Below are 16,909 nucleotides of genomic sequence, written 5' to 3'. Positions count from 1 at the left end.
CTCAGCCCCCAGCCCCGGGCTCCCACCACTGCCAGCACACCCCCCTGAAACCAGCTTGCTGGAACTCTGGATGGGAATGGTTAGTTTTGGTGAAACAAGCACTTTTATTTAAAAATAAAGCTGGTGATGAGTGAGAGCAGCAGCTCCCCTGAGTGGTCTCTGGGATTCACCTGCATCTTGCAGGTCTCCTGTCAGGCACATGCTCAGCCTCACCTGTCACGGGAGGTGCTGGCACTGGGTGAAAGGGTTGGTTTTTTTCCCCTGAGCAGGCTTAATTTCCGTGAAAAATGCCATATGGAGCCTGAGGCCTCGTTCCTTGGCTGGGCGACCACTTGGCAAGGTGAGTGTGTCCCTGCCCATAAATGCAGGTGTGGTTCCTTTCCCTTCCAGAGACCTTGGACGACACCAAAGGTACGTCCCACTCCCCACTCCTCCTGCTCCCCTCTCCTCCTGCTCCCCTCTCCTCCTAGCTCTGTCACCTTCTCCAGCTCAGCTCAGTTTTGCCCAGCTGCTCTGCCTGGGCTCAGCTCCTCAGCATCACCCAGGATGGACACACTCCTCTGTAGGTGCCTCTGCCTGGGGAGGCTGCAGAAGCTGCCACGTTCCCTGGCAGCAGGGAGGATTTGTGGGGCTTTAGGCAATTTTTGGCTTGACCAAATCCTGGCATTCCCAAATGGTGGCCTTACCAAATCACCACATTACCAGCTGGGGGGATTGTGGCCTGACAGACAGTAGCTTTTGTAGCTGGAGCTGGATGCAAGTGGGAAAAAGGGAGGAGAAAAAGTGAGCCAGGGGGCAGTGAGCCTGTCCTTGGGTTGTGCTAAAAGCTGGGGTGTTTGCCAGTGCCAGGGCTGCTGGTGGGGCTGGGCACTCAGGCAGGGCTCAGATCCCACACACTGGTGAAATATTACCCCGGGGAGCTGAGAGCCACGGGGAATCCTTCCCAGAGCCTTTCCCTGGGGGTGGGAGCTCCTGTGGGTGGGAGCTGCTCTGCTGCCTCAGCGGGGGGTCCCGGGGGACTCCAGCCCAGGTGAGGAGGGGGCAGGGGCAGTGCTGGGGGTCTGGGTGGGGGGGGGGCAGGAGGCCCCAAAGGAGGATGCTGCAGGCAGGGAAGGAGGTTGGGAGGGATGTTGGGGGGGGGAGGTCAGGGAGGTCCCAGCCCTTGCTCTGTCCCAGCACGGCTGCTGGGGGGTCTCTTGGGTCTCCAGGGAGGGGTGGGAGAGGCAGAAGCCGAGGGACCTTGGTGTCCCTGGGTGCTGCCACCTGCCACAGGCCAGGAGAGGCCCTGGCTGAGCACAGTGCATGAGGAAGCTCCTCTCTGCTCCGCGTCACACGGGCTGGCACTTGCTCCTTTGCCCGTGGATTTTCCACTCTGGCCCCACGGGCCTCCCTGCAGCAGGGGCAGGCAGGATGAACCCCCACATGAAGCAGGAGGTGCTGGGTGGGGGGGGTGCTAGGAAATGGGCACCTCCCAGGGAAACCAGTATGAGCAGTGGGAATACCCTGGTCTCCCTCGTCGCTTGCGCCCCATCCCTGCCCCAGCCAGAGGGGCTGAGCCTGCCCCTGTCCCTCTGCACACAGGATGGTGGCCTCCAAGCTGGTGCTGTCGCTGCTGGCTGCAGCTCTCCTGCTGCAGGTGGCCACCACGCTGAAGATCAGTGCCTTCAACATCAAGGCCTTTGGGGACAGCAAGATGTCCAACCAGACTGTCGCAGATATCATCGTCTCCGTGAGTGCTGGGGGAGAGGAGCAAGCCTGGCCCCCCTGCTCTCTGGGATGCAGCCAGCTCGGGGCAGTTGGACACCAGCTGTCTGCAGGCACCCATCCACCCATCCCTGTGCCCACCTCTGCATCCACCCACCCACCAATCCACCTCTCCACGCTCCCCATCCCTCCATCCCTCCACCCATCTGATCTTCTCCCATCACCGTCTCCAACCTTGGGCCATCTCCACTCTTGCTGGTCCCCAGTGAGATGGGTGATGCTCGGTGCTGCCCAGATTCCTCACTCAGAGCAGGCTGGGAGCAAGGAGCTGCTGGGCTGGGGGGTGGTAGACAGATGTGTCACCCCAGGGTCTTCCCGAGCCAGAGGACACCAGCAGAGGGGCTCCCTCCCTGGCTCTCGGCTCCCTGCTGACCCCCTGCTTCCATCCTGGGAGCATTCACAGCCCAGACTGGGCACCCATGGGTGCCCCCACCAGCAGCTCCCAGCCACATGCCAGCAGCTCTGAGCTTGTCCCCCCAGATCCTGTCAGGGTACGACATCACCGTGGTGCAGGAGGTCCGGGACGCCGACCTGAGCGCTGTGAAGAAGCTCATGGACCAGCTCAACAGGTGACCCTGGTGGCACAGGACAAGGGGATGCCTGCCAGTGGGGTACTGGGACAGACCCCAGCTGGTGTCTCCCTGTGCTGGGGTATCTCTGGCTGGGCCAGAGGGAGCCCAGTGGGTGCTGGGGGCACCAGGACCCTCCTCTCACCCTCCCCACATCTGGCTCCCAGTGTGTCCCCACACCCCTACAGCTTTTTGGACAGCATCCCCCTGGGTCGGACCAGCTACAAGGAGCAGTACGTCTTCATCTACAGGTAAGGGCTGCCACCAGGGCCCACGTCCCCCGTGTCACCCCCCCAGCAGCCCCTAAAGGGTGGTGGGTACCTCTGGGGGCTCTGGCTGTGGTGGGAGCAGTGCTGGGGGCTGCCCTGCTCTCCCCTCTCAGGTCAGACATGGTGTCCGTGCTGGGAAGCTACTACTATGATGATGGCTGTGAGTCCTGTGGGAATGACACCTTCAGCAGGGAGCCCTTCATCGTCAGGTTCTCCTCACCCACCACACGTGAGCAGAGCTGCTGCTGGGGGCTGCCCAGACCTGGCACAGGGTCCCCCCCGTGCGGGGCTGAACCCAGAGCTGTGCCTGCCAGGCTGGGGGGGTTGCACCCTGGAGCCCAGCTCAGGGGCTCCACTGGGGTCCTGCACTGCTGCAGGGCCCTCTCCCACCCACGGGTGCCCAGAGGTCCTGGGGACCTGCCTAGCACAGCCTGCTGTTTGCCACCATCTGTCGTCTCCCACCATGTCCCATCTCCTCCCATGGCCTGTCATCTCCCACCCTGGTCCCCCTCCAGTTGTGTGCCATGTTTTGTCTCCAGCTGTTTCCCAATGTGCCTCACATCCCATCACCTGCTGACTCCCATCTTGCGCCATATTCCACCATCTGCTTCCTCCAGTTTCATGCCAGCTCCCATCACATGCCAACACCCATCACATGCCAGTTCCCACCATGTGCCACCTCCCATCAACTCCCACCTCCCACCAACTCCCAGCTCCCACCTTGTGCTGTGCCATCACCTTCACCCCCCCAGCGGCTCCCCAGGGCACACACACACACACACACACACTCTCCCATCTCTCTCCCACCCCCATCTCCTTCCCAAAACTGCGCTGGCTTGGAAAAACTGATGGGAAACAAGCAGCAAACCCCAAACCATGCACGGAGGGACACAACTTCCCGCTGGAAATTCCAGCCTGGAGGAGAAGACCACAAAATGCCAACGTGCCCTTTCCCGTCGGCAGCTTTTCCCAGCTGGTCCCTGGGGCTTGCCCTGGGGTGGTGCCCTGGGGTTCCTGCTCCCTTCCTGGGTGCTGCACCCGAGGTAGGGGCTGATGGCCACCCGTCCAGCAGAGGTGGAGGAGTTTGTGATGGTGCCCCTGCACTCCGAGCCCAGCAGCGCGGCGCAGGAGATCGACGCGCTCTACGACGTCTACACCGACGTGCTCAGCAAGTGGGCAACGGAGGTGAGCCACGGTGAGCAGCTCTGCTCCTCCTTGGGGCAGCCCGGGTGGGCTGGGCTACAGCCACCACACCTCCCAGTGGCCTTCCCTGGGTGGGTGCATCCCACGGGAGTTTCCTTGTGCCCCCTGCAGCGGGTACCAGCCCAGCACCTCCAGGCAGGGTGCTGCTGGGTGGCTCCGCTGCCACTACTGAGGGCTGGGGAGCCCCGAGGTGGGGTTTCCTGCTGCCCCATCAGATTTTTAGGGCAGCCCTTGAGGCCCGTGGGCAGGGACAGAGCGTGCTGCCCTGCAGGACATCCTCCTCCTGGGTGACTTCAACGCCGGCTGCTCCTACGTGAGCAGCGCGCAGTGGCCGTCCATCCGCCTGCGCTCCCTGCCCGCCTGCCGGTGGCTCATCCCCGACAGCGCCGACACCACCGTGGCCAACACCACCCACTGTGCCTATGACCGGTGGGTGGGGACCGTGGTGGAGGCTTGGGGGTTGGTGGAGGGGGTCAACCAGTGGGCACTGACCCACCCCGCCCCGTGATGCCCCGGCAGGATCGTCGCCTGCGGCACCGCGCTGCGCCGAAGCATCGAGCCCGGCTCTGCTGCCGTCCGTGACTTCCAGAAGGCTTTTCACCTCCAGAGCAAGGATGTGAGTGAGGGGCCAATGGAACAGGAGCCCAGCAGCACTGGGATCCAGCCCCCGTGCCTCCCAGGAGGGTGGGTGGGCTCCTTCTTCTCCAAGGTGCACCCAAGGGTGGCCCAGCCCCAATCCCTGCACCGATGCAGCCTACCCCAACCTGAGCCTTTTGAGGTCTGGTCTATTTGTTGGGGTTGGAGGGGAGGGTTTGTGTCCCAGCTGGCCACAGGAGTAGTGGGGGGTCCAGACGAGCTCAGCCCCATCTCTGCTTTCTTCCCACACCAGGCTTTGGCTGTCAGTGACCATTTCCCAGTGGAGGTGACCCTAAAAACCCCCTGAGCCCGTCCCCATGCTGGCAGCTACCAGGACACCCTGGCACAGACCTGTCCCTGGTGGGACCCCATGTGCCAGCAGTGACAACCAAGCTGCCACCATTGCTGCCAGGAGCTGTTCTTCGGGGTCTTCTGAGGGTGGGATGCTTTCTGCTTCCATTAAAAAATGAGCCTTTTCCAGCCCTTGCAGATCTGGAGGAGGGTCCCTTTTCTTGCCCTCACCCCCTGTTCCCCTGCTGGAGCAGCCCTGACTGTGGCCATGGAGATCCTCAGGGCAGAGGGTCCCCTCCTGCCACTGAGACACACAGGGTGACAAGTGCAGCTCCCCTCTGAGCTGTGGCAGCAAGAGCAGGGGCACCAGGAAGGACCCGGAAGAGTGGGGCAGCGTTTGGCCCCTTGCCAGGCTGCGGGATGCTCTTCCACCAACTCACGGGGCTGGATCCTGCCAGATCCTGCCTGGTTGCAGGGAGTGAACGTGAGGGTGGGGGACTTGAGTCAGCACCCGGGGGGGCAGGGGGGTTTGGTGCTTCCCGCGGGGGTTTCGGTGCTGGGGGACACCGGACTCATCCCGGGACTGGGTGTGAGGACACGACACCCGGCAGCGCACGCCAGAGCCCGGCCAGCATGAGCTGGCATGAGCAGCCACGGCCTCCCTGCCTGCCAGCACCTGGGCAGAGCCACCTGCTCTGTCAGCCAGGGTGACAACATGTGAGGGGTGACACTTTGTGCTGGGGTGACGCCGTGTGCTGGGGTGACATCATGTGCAAAGGTGACGCTGTGAGCCCGTGAGGGGGATGCTGTCCCTGCTGGGGCTGCACTGGGTCACCCCTGGGGTTGCACTGGGTCCCTGCTGGGGCTGCACTGGGTCACCCCTGGGGCTGCTTTAGTTGACAACAGGGGCTGCTCAGGGTCAGGAGCGGGTCAGCTCTGGATGACATCCAGGCCTGCTGCTGGGATTGGCAACCATTCCCTCTTGCTCCACCTGCCTGACCTGCACTCCCCACCATTTCCTTCTCTCCCCTCTAATTACCCCAACCTGAATCACCCACATTCAGGCTGTCACCCTTCATCCCAGCCTGGCCACCATGCCTCTTGTTGAGACCCAGGGGCCACCCCAGCCCCAGCACCCCGAGTCCCCCTTGCCCACCCACCCACCACGGTGCTCCCCAGCCACCCCGCGCCCCGTCAGCACAGGGCCGGCTCTGCCAGCCCCACCCTGCCTCCCCGTGGGTTTTGGGTTTCCCAATGTAGGAAGGACCCAAAGCCGTGCCAAACCCCCCCCGGGGGGGGCAGACTCATCCTGCTTTGCCGGCACATCCACTGGGAATAAAGCCGCCCGTCCTGCTGCCGGGAGAGCAGAGGTGCTGCGCGTTCCGCACGGTAAGGACGGACCCGGGCTTGGCAACTTCAGCCACAAACAGGGAGGAACTGAGACCAGCTGGGATGAACTGGGATGAGGAGTTGCTCCCTTATCCCCACCGCGGGGGCTGTGATCAGTTTGAAGGGTGTGGAGCAGCCCAGGGTGCTGGTGGTGGCAACCGGGGCTGGCAGGTGGTGGAGACATCCCGGTGGGGAGCAGAGCTGGGTGATCCCAGGGGCTGGCACTGGTGCTGCTGGGTGGATTCAGTGTGGCAGGATGGGTTATCACTTCCCCTGGGACCAGTGAGCCAGCAGTCAGGCCATGCCTGGCTGCTTGGGGCAGCGTCCATCGTGGCACACTGGATTTAGGAAGGACTGACATGGATTTTTTTTTGTTGTTGTTCTGTCCCCAAACCGAAGCAGTTTCCCCAGCCTGACTCCCATTGTTGCACCCCTGTGGCTCAGAGTCCCTCCTGGCAGGATGAGGACCCTGGTGCTGGCCCTGCTCCTGCTGACCACCACTCTGCTGTGCCCAGCCACCGCTGCACTGCGCGTTGGTGCCTTCAACATCAGGGCGTTTGGTGACACCAAGATGTCCAACAAGGAAGTGGCAGATGTCATTGTTGGCGTGAGTGCTACAGGGGCTGGTGGACTGTGTGCTGGGGGGGACCCAAAGCAGATCCTGTGGGATCCTGTGCCAGGGACGTGAGGGGATGTGCCCGTGGATGGGACCACATCCTGGTGTTGGGCTGCCCTGGGTGGAGGAAGGACCAAGGTGGGGGGTCAGGCAGGTGCTGCAGTCCCCTCTGAGTGCTCAGGGGGCTTGTCTGGGAGGTGAGCGGGCGAGGAGAAGGTGTCCCAGCACCAGGCTCCCCCTCGCCACCACCCTCCCTTCTCGACCCCGCAGATCCTGAAGCGCTACGACGTGGTGCTGGTCCAGGAGGTGCGGGACTCCGACCTCAGCGCTGTCACCGACCTCCTGGAGCAGCTCAACAGGTAGGAGCGGGGCGGGCAGCCCCGGGAGGAGCCGCCAGCCTCAGGCTGGGAGAGCCCAGCCCAGCTCAGCTGCCTGAGCCGCAGAAGGCAAATAAAAAACAGCCCACAAAAGGGTCCATCAGGGGGCGAAGCTCTGAGCACCCACCAGGATTAATCCGGGGGGGGGGGAAGGGGGACACAAGGGGCACAACCTCCCCCCTCCCCCGCCAAAGGCTGGGAAGAACTAACAGCTCCCGCCAGCTCTGCCTGCAAAACCCGACAAGTCAGAGCGGGGGGCTTGAAGGGGCAATGTCCCCCAGCCCCCGCACCCCCAGCCCCTCTCGGGGTGGCAGGAGCGCGGGGTGCACCCAGTGGCAGGCGATGCTCCGAAGCCAGCAGCCCAGGGACCCCCGGAGGTGATGGAGCCTCTGGGGTGGGTTAACCCAGGTTGGGGGGTCCGGCCCCCCCACCGGCTGCTGCCAGCCGCTTTGCACCAGCCCGTGTCCCCTTTGCTGGCCCCGGCCAGCGCGGCCACGGAGCAGCCGGGGCAGGGAGGGTGACGCCAGGCTCGGCGGGGCCCCGGGCTGCTCGTTAACCTCCTTTAGCTGCGCCGCAAACGCAGGTGGGGAGCGTCCCTGTGGATAAAGGGGCTGGTGGGAGCCGCCCTGTGTCCTCCTGGTGGCCGGCTGTGGCCCAGGGGCCACCCCGGGGCCAGCAGGGTGGCTTGCAGCTGGGACAGCCTGTGTCACCCCACGGCCGGGGCGCGCTGCCCCACGGGGACAGCAGAGCGAGACTGGCCGGGGCTGATCCCGCGGCCACCCAGCCCGTGGCAGTGCCAGCACCACCCCAGGATGCTGCCAGCTGTGTCACCACTGTCCTTCCTCTGTGCCTCTACAGTGTGTCCACGTCCCCGTATGACTACGAGATCAGCGAACCCCTGGGGCGGGAGAACTACAAGGAGATGTACCTCTTCATCTACAGGTGAGGGGGCTGGCTGTGCTGCCACCTGTCTCATGGCACAGCAGGGCCGCTGGTGCCACGGAGGGGACACACAGACCACGCCAAGCCCCAGGCTCACCATCCTCGTTGGCCCTACAGGACGGATGTTGTGTCTGTGGTGGATACCTACCAATATGAGGACCCCCAGGATGTCTTCAGCCGGGAGCCGTTCATCCTGAGGGTCTCAGCGCCCCACACCAGTAAGTGGGAGGGCGGGTGGCCCCAGGAGGTGGCATGATGTGGCCACAGGGTTGACATCCCTCTCTCCTGGCAGAGGCAAAGGAGTTTGTGCTGGTGCCACTGCACTCAGCCCCACACAATGCTGTCGCTGAGATCGATGCGCTCTACGATGTCTACCTGGCCATTGTCAGCAAGTGGGAGACTGATGTGAGTGTCCCCAGCACCGGGGGTAGCACTGAGGGTGGGCACTGAACCCTGGGGACCAGAGCCCATGCTGAGTCCCTGTTCCAAGGCACGGCCAGTGCGAGGCTGGTGGGATAAGAACCCTGCTCCTGCCTCATTCCCCTGCCTCAGGGGACACCCTGGTCCCTGGGGCAGCCCCTCTCCCCACCCCCATGAGCCCCCCGCCCCGTCTCCCCTCTGCAGAACATCATGTTCCTGGGGGACTTCAACGCCGACTGTGCCTACGTGCAGCCAGGGGACTGGTCGGCCATCCGCCTGCACACCAGCCACGTCTTCAAGTGGCTGCTCCCCGAGGGCACTGACACCACCGTGGGGAGCTCAGACTGCGCCTACGACAGGTGAGCGTCACCGTGGTGGCACTGCTGCCCCCTCCCCAAGCACCCCGGGGGTGCTCTCAGCCTGAGAGCAGGGACAGGAGCAGGGCCCACCGTCCACTCCTCCCTGGCAGGATCGTGGTGTGCGGGGCCAGGCTGAAGAGGAGCATCGTGCCCGACTCAGCCGGCGTCTACGATTTCCAGCGCGCTTTCCGGCTGAGCCAGGAGGAGGTGAGCTGGGATCCCACACCCATGGGATCAAGTGGGCACCAAAGCTGAGCTGTCCCAGCTGTGGGGTTGTTTGGGATGAGGCAGCCCCACAGCCACGGAGCTGCTGCGTTTAAGTATCAGTTCAAAAATGGAGCTGAAGCAGCTCCAGCTGCAGCCCAAGGTGGCTCTGCCCAGTGTCTGCCTGCTGGGATGCAGGGTGAGGGACATAATTCATTGTTCCCTCCCAGCCAACAGGGAGCTCAGGGTGTCAAGGGACACATGGGTGAAAGCAGGGGAGGGATTTGGGGTTGCTGTTGCTCCCTGTGGGGAAGAGATGAAACACACAGGGTTTTGCGTGGCATTCCCAGGACCCCAATCCAAGCCCATCTTCCACCACCCAGAGGTGGCACAGACCTCACAAACAAGACACAGGGGTCTCAGAGGGCAGGTGCCCCCCTGGCAGTGCCTGCCCCAGGCTACACCTGGGCATCTCTCTGTGAGAGGTGCCAAAACTGAGCCTTGTGTGTTGAGTGTCTTGGGGCTGAGGGCAGTGTCCCCCTCCATCGGGCAGAAGGTTCTGGCAGGGCAATCACAGCCACCCTGCTGGCCCCACCAGCACCATGAGGGGTGAGGGCCTCACCAAACCCTTGCATGACACCTCCCCACCTCTCGCCCTCGTCCAGGCCCTGGCAGTCAGTGACCACTACCCAGTCGAGGTGAAGCTGACAGCTTGAGCTCCTCCTGCACCCACAGACCACAATCCAGCTCCAGCTCCCACCACAAGCCTCATGAAGATCCTCCCACCAGGAAGGTGCTCATCCATGAGCCCTGTGCATGGGCTGCTCTACGTCCTGGTCTGGAGAAGGGTCACAGCCAAGCTGCTAGCCATGCCCAGACCCCCCCAGCCCCCCATGGCTCATGGCAGAGCTCCCTCAGCCCACCACAAAGCAGAGCCTGGGGACAGGCCACCCCATCACTGCAAGCGGTGACCAGAGACAGGCTGAGGAATGAAACATCCACCTCCTACCTCATCAAAGACTTTATTGACAGATCTCATTTCACAATTAGGTGTTGGACAGGAGGGAGGATGCCCAAGGACTGGTGGGCTGGGGCCCCAGCAGCATCAAGACCCTCTCCCTGTCCCGTTTCTCGGGGGAGCCGAGGGGGCAGCTCTCCCCGCTGTTGGGAAAGGCAGCAGTGGTGACAGGCACTCTAGGGGACCCAGGGGAAGGGGTGGTCGGGGTGGCCACAGGAGCAGGCAGCACATCCCCAACTGCTGACACTGCAGATGGCTTCACTGTGAAAGTCTTGCAGCTACTGCAGGGTTTCAGAGGGTCACTTGAGCTCCTGGGACCCGTCCCCAGGCAGCTCGGCTCCTCAGCCCTTCTTCTTCTTCAGCATCTCCATGTACATGCGAAGGGACTTCTGGATGGACTCTTTTGAGATGAAGGTGATGAAGTTCTTAATGTCTTCCTCCCGGTGAGCTACCAGGCGGTCCAGCACTGCCTTCCTCATCATGGACTTGGTGAGCTGGCGGGCATGGTCTGCAGAGAGGAGAGCAAGGATGGGGAATGTGCACGGTCCTCAGCCCTGGCCAGCTCTCAGCCACTGCCACCACGTGCAGGTGCCTCCAAAGGCAGGTACCACACACCAAAGGGCTCTTTAAACCAGCAGGGAGAGGTGTAAGAAAAAAAACCCCACTGGCTGGAAGCTGAACTGGGTAAATCCTCACAGAATAAATGTTGATCTGCACTGCTCAGTGAGGGAATGACTGATCTGCTGGGATGGATGACAAGGTTGTGCATCTCCTCTTCGTGCCTGGGGTGGCCCAACACACACCGCTGGGCTCAGGACAGGAGCAACCAAATGAAAGTCTCTGTTTGAAACTGTTCTGGCTCTGAGCTCCCTCAACCCAACCCCCTGGACCTCTGGCAGGACAGTCAGCTCAGGCCAAACAGGCTGTACAAAGCCAGCAGCACTGTCCCCTCAGGCTGATCCCAGCAGCAGGCTCTGGGCAGGTGCTGTTCCGCAGGGATACGGGGATGCTCCCGGAGCAGCGCTGGCTGCTGGAGCTGCTGGAGCTGCTGGAGCTGCTGGAGCTGCTGGAGCTGCTGGAGGCCTCCAGCACACACCTGCTCACACCCACAGGCAGTGGTGCAGAAGCACATCTGTGGCAGATGTTGCACACTTGCTCTCTGTGCTTCAGCCGAGCCCGTTGCTGCCTGTCCCCGTGCCCCCCTCCTCACCCCCTGCCCAGCAGAGTGACAAGAGCTCGTGCAGACCCCAGAAGGCTGGCAGCCCCCCCCAGCACTTCGCCCAGCCTGTTCCCTCAGCTCCTGGGGTGACACCTCCACTGACAGGGATTCAGTTGGTATCGAGAGCTCAGGCACTGCTGGATTGACTCTGCAGGGCTGGCAGGGCCAGCTGAGCTGCAGCCACGTGCCCTGCACACCCAGCACCGTGTCCTCCCACGCTGGGCCACTGGCAGCCCAGCCCTGCTAGTCCAAGGCTGCCCGGGCTGCTGTGCTGAGCATTCCCACCTCCTGGCCATCTGCACCTTCCCTTTGAGTGGACAACATCACGTGCAGGTACCAGCCCCAGGACCTGTCCCTCCCACCCAGATCAGATCCCCCCTTCCTCTGCTGAGGTGCTGCCCTTCACAGAATCATAGAATGGGTTGGGAAGGGACCTTAAAGATCATCTAGATCCAGCCCCCTGCATGGGCAGGGACACCTCCCACCAGCCCAGGTTGCTCCAAGCCCCATCCAACCTGCCCTTCAACACTGCCAGGGATGGGGCAGCCACAGCTTCCCTGGGCAACCTGGGCCAGGCTCTCACCACCCTCACAGCAAAGAATTCCCTCCTCATGTCCAACCTCAATCTCCCCTCTGCCAGTTTTGATCCATTCCCCCGTGTCCTCTCCCTACAAGCCCTTGTCCCAAGTCCCTCCCCAGCTTTCCTGGAGCCCCTTACCAGGAAGAGCCAGCCACTGAGCCATAACAGCTGCAGCCTTCTCCTGGAGCTTCTCCCCTGGCACCAGCTCATCCACCAGGCCTAACCTGTGAGCCTCGGGTGCAGGGTGGAGGGACCCCAGCTGCAGGGAGAGTTCAGCAACACGGTGTCCCACAACATTCACAAATGTGTCCTTAAACCTAGAAGAGATGGGAGGAAAAGCCAGAGTCAGGGAAAGAAACACCCAGCAGCAGAGCAATTGTTTTGAGAGACCCACACATGACCCTAGAAGTGGGAGGCACTGGCCTACCAGAAGGGAGCCACAATGCCCAGCTGAGCTTCATTCAGGCCGATGCTGAACTTGGGGTTCTCCACCATGATCCTGTAGTCACACGACAGGGCCATGAGACAACCTCCTGCTGGGCTGGACCCCTGAAAGAGAAGGGAGGAGAGAGTCTAGATCAACCCTCTGTGCTGGTTACAAACGTCCCTGCACTCCCAGGCTCACCATGTCCTCCAGAGCAGGCAAGACACAGGGTGACAGAGCTGCCAAGGACAGAGCAGAAGAGCCACTAACAAAGACTTTCTCAGATGTTCACCACAGTTTGTCCTTTCATTTCTCAATGCTCTTTGTTTCTTGCATTTGGCAGCCTGGAAACCTAGTTACCTGATCCGTGTTACTGGGGTTGCACACCCTGCAGCTCAGATCTGCTGTGGCACTTTCTTGTAATGCCACAGAAGTCCTTAACCCTGCTTCAGTTTGTGACCCCAAATGCCACAGAAACGGTCCTTTTCAGGGGCTGTGTAACACTTTCAGTCTCTAAAACTTCCACTTGAGGCTGTCTTTGCTGTGACCTGGTGCTTGCTCAGCCCTGCACAGGATGCCTGTGGGGAGCTCAGAGATGGAGCTGCCTTCAGAGACAATCTATGGACAGACACAGAGCTGTGAGCTGCAGAAGCAGCACTGCACTGCAAAACACAAACAAGACACCCAGCAGGTAACAGCTCGTCTTACAGACACTGACATTCAGGCAGCACATCCCTGCTGGCCAAAAAAACCACATGGCTGGAGGAGCAAAACTCGATGAACAAAAGGGCTGGTGCCAAGGGGCACTGCCCGGCGTCGGAGCTTTGCTGCCCGCGGGGCCAAGGACAGGCCCTTGCAGCACTGCAGGGCTGCCTGCCATCCCCTCCCCTCTGCTGGAGAGGTGCAGCGGCCAAGCAAGGGACCCTGGGCAACTCCCAGGAGCCCCACCCGTGAGAAGCAGCTGGTGGGCATGGGACAGGGCAACTCCTGGGCAACTCCTCCTGAGTCCTCCCACGCCAGGCGCTCGGCTCCTCCGGAGCCCGTCAGGCAGGGATGTCCCTCCTGCTCCCCCGCTGCCCTGCTGCCCTCCTGCTCCCCCAGGCAGCAGCACAGCCTCCCTCCCAGGGCAGGACATGGCTCATGCTGCACAAGGCACAGCCACGGGCACCTCAGACCCCTGGGCAGAACAGGAGCACCATGCAGGGTCCCCACCACAGCTCCAGCTTACATGGAACCCACCACATCCCACCCTCCCATTCCCCCCCACCCCCCAACACCCCCACCCACCACACCCTTTGCCCAGACACCCCAACAAGGCCATCCCTCTGTTTGTTCCATCACCACCGAGCCTGATTTGTTTTGGCTGTCCCTGCCCATGCAGGACAAAGAAGCCACAGCAAGTGACTGACCGTGGGGAGCAAGGAGGGAGGTGGCTCTAAGGGGGGTGGCTCTAAGGGGGGTGGCTCTAAGGGGGGTGGCTCTAAGGGGGGGTGGCTCTAAGAGGGGGGGACACTAAGAGGGGTGGCTCTAAGGGGGGTGGTTGTAAAGGGGGGTGGCTCTAAGGGGGGGGGGGACTCTAAGGGGGGTGGTTCTAAAGGGGGGTGGCTCTAAGGGACATACATTGACTGCAGCAACTGTCACCATGTTGGAGCTGTACAGCCGGAGCCACATCTCCTGCACAGCTCTCCAGAACTCTGCATAGTGCTCTGTGCTCTTCCCACACATCTCTGTGATGTCCAGGCCGGATGAGAAGATCTTGGGAACATCCTGGAATTGAGAAAACACAAACATCACTGGGAGTCACTGCCCAGGGATCAGCCTCTAGCCCTCTAACGCGCCCGGCCTGGCAGCCTGGGGAAAGGGAAAGTGATTGTTGAACATGACATAAACCAGGGTGTTTTGGGGTTCTGAAATAATCTCCCCAGTGCTCCCACAGCCTGGATCATCCCATCACCATGGCATGCAGGGCTGGGACTCTGCTTGCCACATGATTTCTTATTATCAGGGTCCCTGTGTGGGCGCACCAGCCACGCAGCACAAAACCTGTCCTGTCCTGTTCCCTGGCACCACCTTGTACTCACATCACATCTGAAAATAACACTGGCATCCCCAAGCAGCTGCCTCTGGGCAGCTCAGGAGGTCTCAAGGGATGTGTCAAGTCTGCAGATACGCAGCTTTGATTCTAGTGACAGATTATAACATCTAGTTACCCTTCTGTTAGTCAAGGACAGAGAAGAAAAAGCACAGCCTTCCCAAGAACCCTCTCCCCTCCTTCCAGAGCTGATCAAAGCTGCTTCCCAGCCCTCCTGTGCCAGTGACCAGGAAGCCAGGAGACCAAACACCAGGAAGGGAACAGCACCCATGCCAAATGGCCCCACAGGTGACACACTGAGCCCAGGACAACACGTACGGATGTTAAGATCACACCCCGGCAGGCCCGGTCGTTCTCCAGCTTCTCCAGGCTTATGCAAAACTCTGTGAGGAAGTCCAGGCTGAGGCTGTTGACTGGGGGGCTCCTGAACTTCATCGTGGCAACACCTGTGCCACGATAAAACACAGAGATATCAGGACCCTCCATCACAGGGGCACATGCTGCCCTGCCCAAGGGAGCTTCACTTGCTCCCCTGCTCACCCCAGACTCTTGTCTTTCCACTCTGGCTCTTCAAAAAAAGCCCCCAGAGCTGTGGGGTCAAGACAGGGCCCTACTCTTTGCCCAGACCTGCCCACAAGCCAGGCTTGCTCAGCCAGTGCTGGGCCTGGAGCATGAGCCAGCAGGTGTGCAGTGGCCACCTTGTGTGTCCCCAAGACCTCTGGGGTCACACTGCCTGGCAGGTCCCTTCTGTCTGGGCTCGTGGATAAGATGGAGCCTCCAGCTTCCATCACAGCAAACACCCCATGTCCAGGGGATCACACACCTTCCCGAGCCTGCTGGCAGCACTGCCACCCCAGCCAGCAGCACGGGAAGGGCTCCAAGCCATTGTCCCCTCCCCAACAGCAGTCCCCAACCCCAGAGGGTCCCCACTGAGTGCTCAGCCTGTGTGCTGCAGCTGTGCCCAGGCTGGGAACAGAGTGAGGATGCACCCAGAGGGCTGGCAGGCCCTGGGAAGCCTCGAGAAGAAGCACCTTTTGTTTAGGGTGGGGACGTGGCCCCGCGACAGCTGCTGCTGGCAGCCAGGACACACAAACCCAAGGGCTGCTCCCTGCCTGCCACTCTGCCAGCTCCACCCCACAGAGGGGACAGGGCACAAGGTCTGCCCGTGGCGACAGCCAGGGTTTGCCTGTGGCACCCAAGTAGCACCCAGCCACCTGAAGCACCCACCATTGGTGAGACCCTGGTCCCCAAATGCTTCTCTCCAAGGGTCCTAAGCAGCTGAAGCTGGAACATGTGGACTTGGGTGGCTTTCCACACCCAGGGCCACGTGTGCTGCGGGGCAGGGACGGGAGGGACCCCCCTGCATGCACCCCACAAGACCCCGTGGGACGCAGGGAACACTGCAGAGGTGCCACCCACCCTACCTTTGCTCTCGTCCAGCTCCACCAGGATCTTGTTGTTGCTGAAGGCACGGCACGGGGTGAGCAGGAGGCTGTGGAGCTGCCAGGAGGCTCTGCCCCTCACTGCTGGCCAGTGGCAGAGGGGCAGCACACCTGGGGGGGGGGACAGAAGCAAGTAGGGGTGGGCAGGGCACAGCCCCCGTGGGTGTGGAGTGTGCTCCTCAAAAGTGCTCTGCACGGGCAGGACGAGGACATGGGGCACCCTGCCCCACTGAGGGAGGACATGGGGAGACCCTGACCCATTGAAGGGAGGACATGGGACACCCAGACCCATTGAAGGGAAGACATGGGACACCCAGACCCACTGAGGAAGGACATGGGGCACCCTGCCCCACTGAAGGGAGGACATGGGGAGACCCTGACCCACTGAAGGGAGGACATGGGGCACCCTGCCCCACTGAAGGGAGGACATGGGGAGACCCTGACCCATTGAAGGGAGGACATGGGGACACCCAGGCCCACTGAGGGAGGACATGGGGCACCCAGACCCACTGAAGGGAGGACATGGGGCACCCTGACCCACTGAGGGAGGACATGGGGCACCCAGACCCACTGAGGGAGGACATGGGGCACCCCCACCCACGGTGGGGGACACGGGGACAGCCCGACCGATGGGGGGGGGCACGGGACAGCCCGAGGCAGAGGGGGCGGGGGGCGGTGGGGCCGCCGGGCGCACCTGAGCGGGCGATCCGGGCCAGGCTCGGCAGCGCCGCCATCTTCCGCCTCAAGGGCACGGGGCGGGGCCTGCGCGCCCGGACACGCCCCGGGACACGCCCCCCGGGTAAGCCCCGCCCCCGGCGGCTCCGTGCCGCCCCCTGGTGGCCCCGGGAGCCAGCTTGTCTGTCTGCCTGTCTGCCTGCCTGTCTGCCTGCCTGTCTGCCTGTCTGCCTGTCTGCCTGTCTGCCTGCCTGTCTGCCTGCCTGCCTGTCTGCCTGTCTGCCTGTCTGCCTGTCTGCCTGTCTGTCTGTCTGCCTGTCTGTCTGCCTGTCTGTCTGTCTGCCTGCCTGTCTGTCTGCCTGTCTGTCTGTCTGTCTGCCTGTCTGCCTGTCTGTCTGTCTGCCTGTCTGCCTGCCTGTC

At 62.3% G+C, this 16,909-nt stretch overlaps 3 protein-coding genes across 3 annotated transcripts; 2 read left to right on the top strand and 1 right to left on the bottom strand.

Annotated features, from left to right (window-relative positions):
* Nucleotides 1-1,582: 1,582 nt before the first annotated feature.
* On the top strand, nt 1,583-4,748 carry LOC127390642 (deoxyribonuclease-1-like). The gene is made up of 8 exons (XM_051632474.1): nt 1,583-1,729; nt 2,245-2,333; nt 2,501-2,584; nt 2,716-2,831; nt 3,672-3,787; nt 4,077-4,234; nt 4,325-4,421; nt 4,695-4,748. The coding sequence occupies exons 1-8, from the start codon at nt 1,583-1,585 to the stop codon at nt 4,746-4,748; spliced, it is 861 nt and encodes a 286-aa protein (XP_051488434.1).
* Nucleotides 4,749-6,581: 1,833 nt separating this feature from the next.
* On the top strand, nt 6,582-9,755 carry LOC127390673 (deoxyribonuclease-1-like 2). Its single transcript, XM_051632523.1, has 8 exons — nt 6,582-6,728; nt 7,008-7,096; nt 7,973-8,056; nt 8,174-8,274; nt 8,349-8,461; nt 8,681-8,835; nt 8,946-9,042; nt 9,705-9,755. Exons 1-8 carry the CDS (start codon nt 6,582-6,584, stop codon nt 9,753-9,755), a joined length of 837 nt encoding a protein of 278 aa, XP_051488483.1.
* A 290-nt stretch (nt 9,756-10,045) lies between these two features.
* ECI1 (enoyl-CoA delta isomerase 1) lies at nt 10,046-16,613 on the bottom strand. The gene is made up of 7 exons (XM_051632522.1): nt 16,509-16,613; nt 15,797-15,925; nt 14,691-14,818; nt 13,901-14,047; nt 12,284-12,405; nt 11,995-12,173; nt 10,046-10,565 (listed from the first exon to the last, which is right to left on the bottom strand). Exons 1-7 carry the CDS (start codon nt 16,546-16,548, stop codon nt 10,399-10,401), a joined length of 912 nt encoding a protein of 303 aa, XP_051488482.1. The 5' UTR covers nt 16,549-16,613; the 3' UTR covers nt 10,046-10,398.
* Nucleotides 16,614-16,909: the final 296 nt, after the last annotated feature.

This window comes from Apus apus, chromosome 14, assembly GCF_020740795.1.
Source record: "Apus apus isolate bApuApu2 chromosome 14, bApuApu2.pri.cur, whole genome shotgun sequence".
Taxonomy (NCBI): domain Eukaryota; kingdom Metazoa; phylum Chordata; class Aves; order Apodiformes; family Apodidae; genus Apus; species Apus apus.
Note: the sequence above shows the minus strand (reverse complement) of the source record. Positions and strands in the feature narration are given on the sequence as shown.

Bases quoted from the DNA above. Each gene is read 5' to 3' on its own strand.
- LOC127390642 (XM_051632474.1), top strand. From the start codon at position 1,583: ATGGTGGCCTCCAAGCTGGTGCTGTCGCTGCTGGCTGCAGCTCTCCTG. The intron at 2,334-2,500 runs GTGACCCTGGTG...TCTGGCTCCCAG, and splicing joins CTCATGGACCAGCTCAACAG to TGTGTCCCCACACCCCTACA. The intron at 2,585-2,715 runs GTAAGGGCTGCC...CTCCCCTCTCAG, and splicing joins CAGTACGTCTTCATCTACAG to GTCAGACATGGTGTCCGTGC.
- LOC127390673 (XM_051632523.1), top strand. From the start codon at position 6,582: ATGAGGACCCTGGTGCTGGCCCTGCTCCTGCTGACCACCACTCTGCTG. The intron at 8,057-8,173 runs GTGAGGGGGCTG...TTGGCCCTACAG, and splicing joins ATGTACCTCTTCATCTACAG to GACGGATGTTGTGTCTGTGG. The intron at 8,836-8,945 runs GTGAGCGTCACC...CCTCCCTGGCAG, and splicing joins TCAGACTGCGCCTACGACAG to GATCGTGGTGTGCGGGGCCA.
- ECI1 (XM_051632522.1), bottom strand. From the start codon at position 16,548: ATGGCGGCGCTGCCGAGCCTGGCCCGGATCGCCCGCTCAG. The intron at 15,926-16,508 runs GTGCGCCCGGCG...CCCCCCCCCCAG, and splicing joins GGCCCGGATCGCCCGCTCAG to GTGTGCTGCCCCTCTGCCAC. The intron at 14,048-14,690 runs GTACGTGTTGTC...TCTCAATTCCAG, and splicing joins GGGGTGTGATCTTAACATCC to GATGTTCCCAAGATCTTCTC.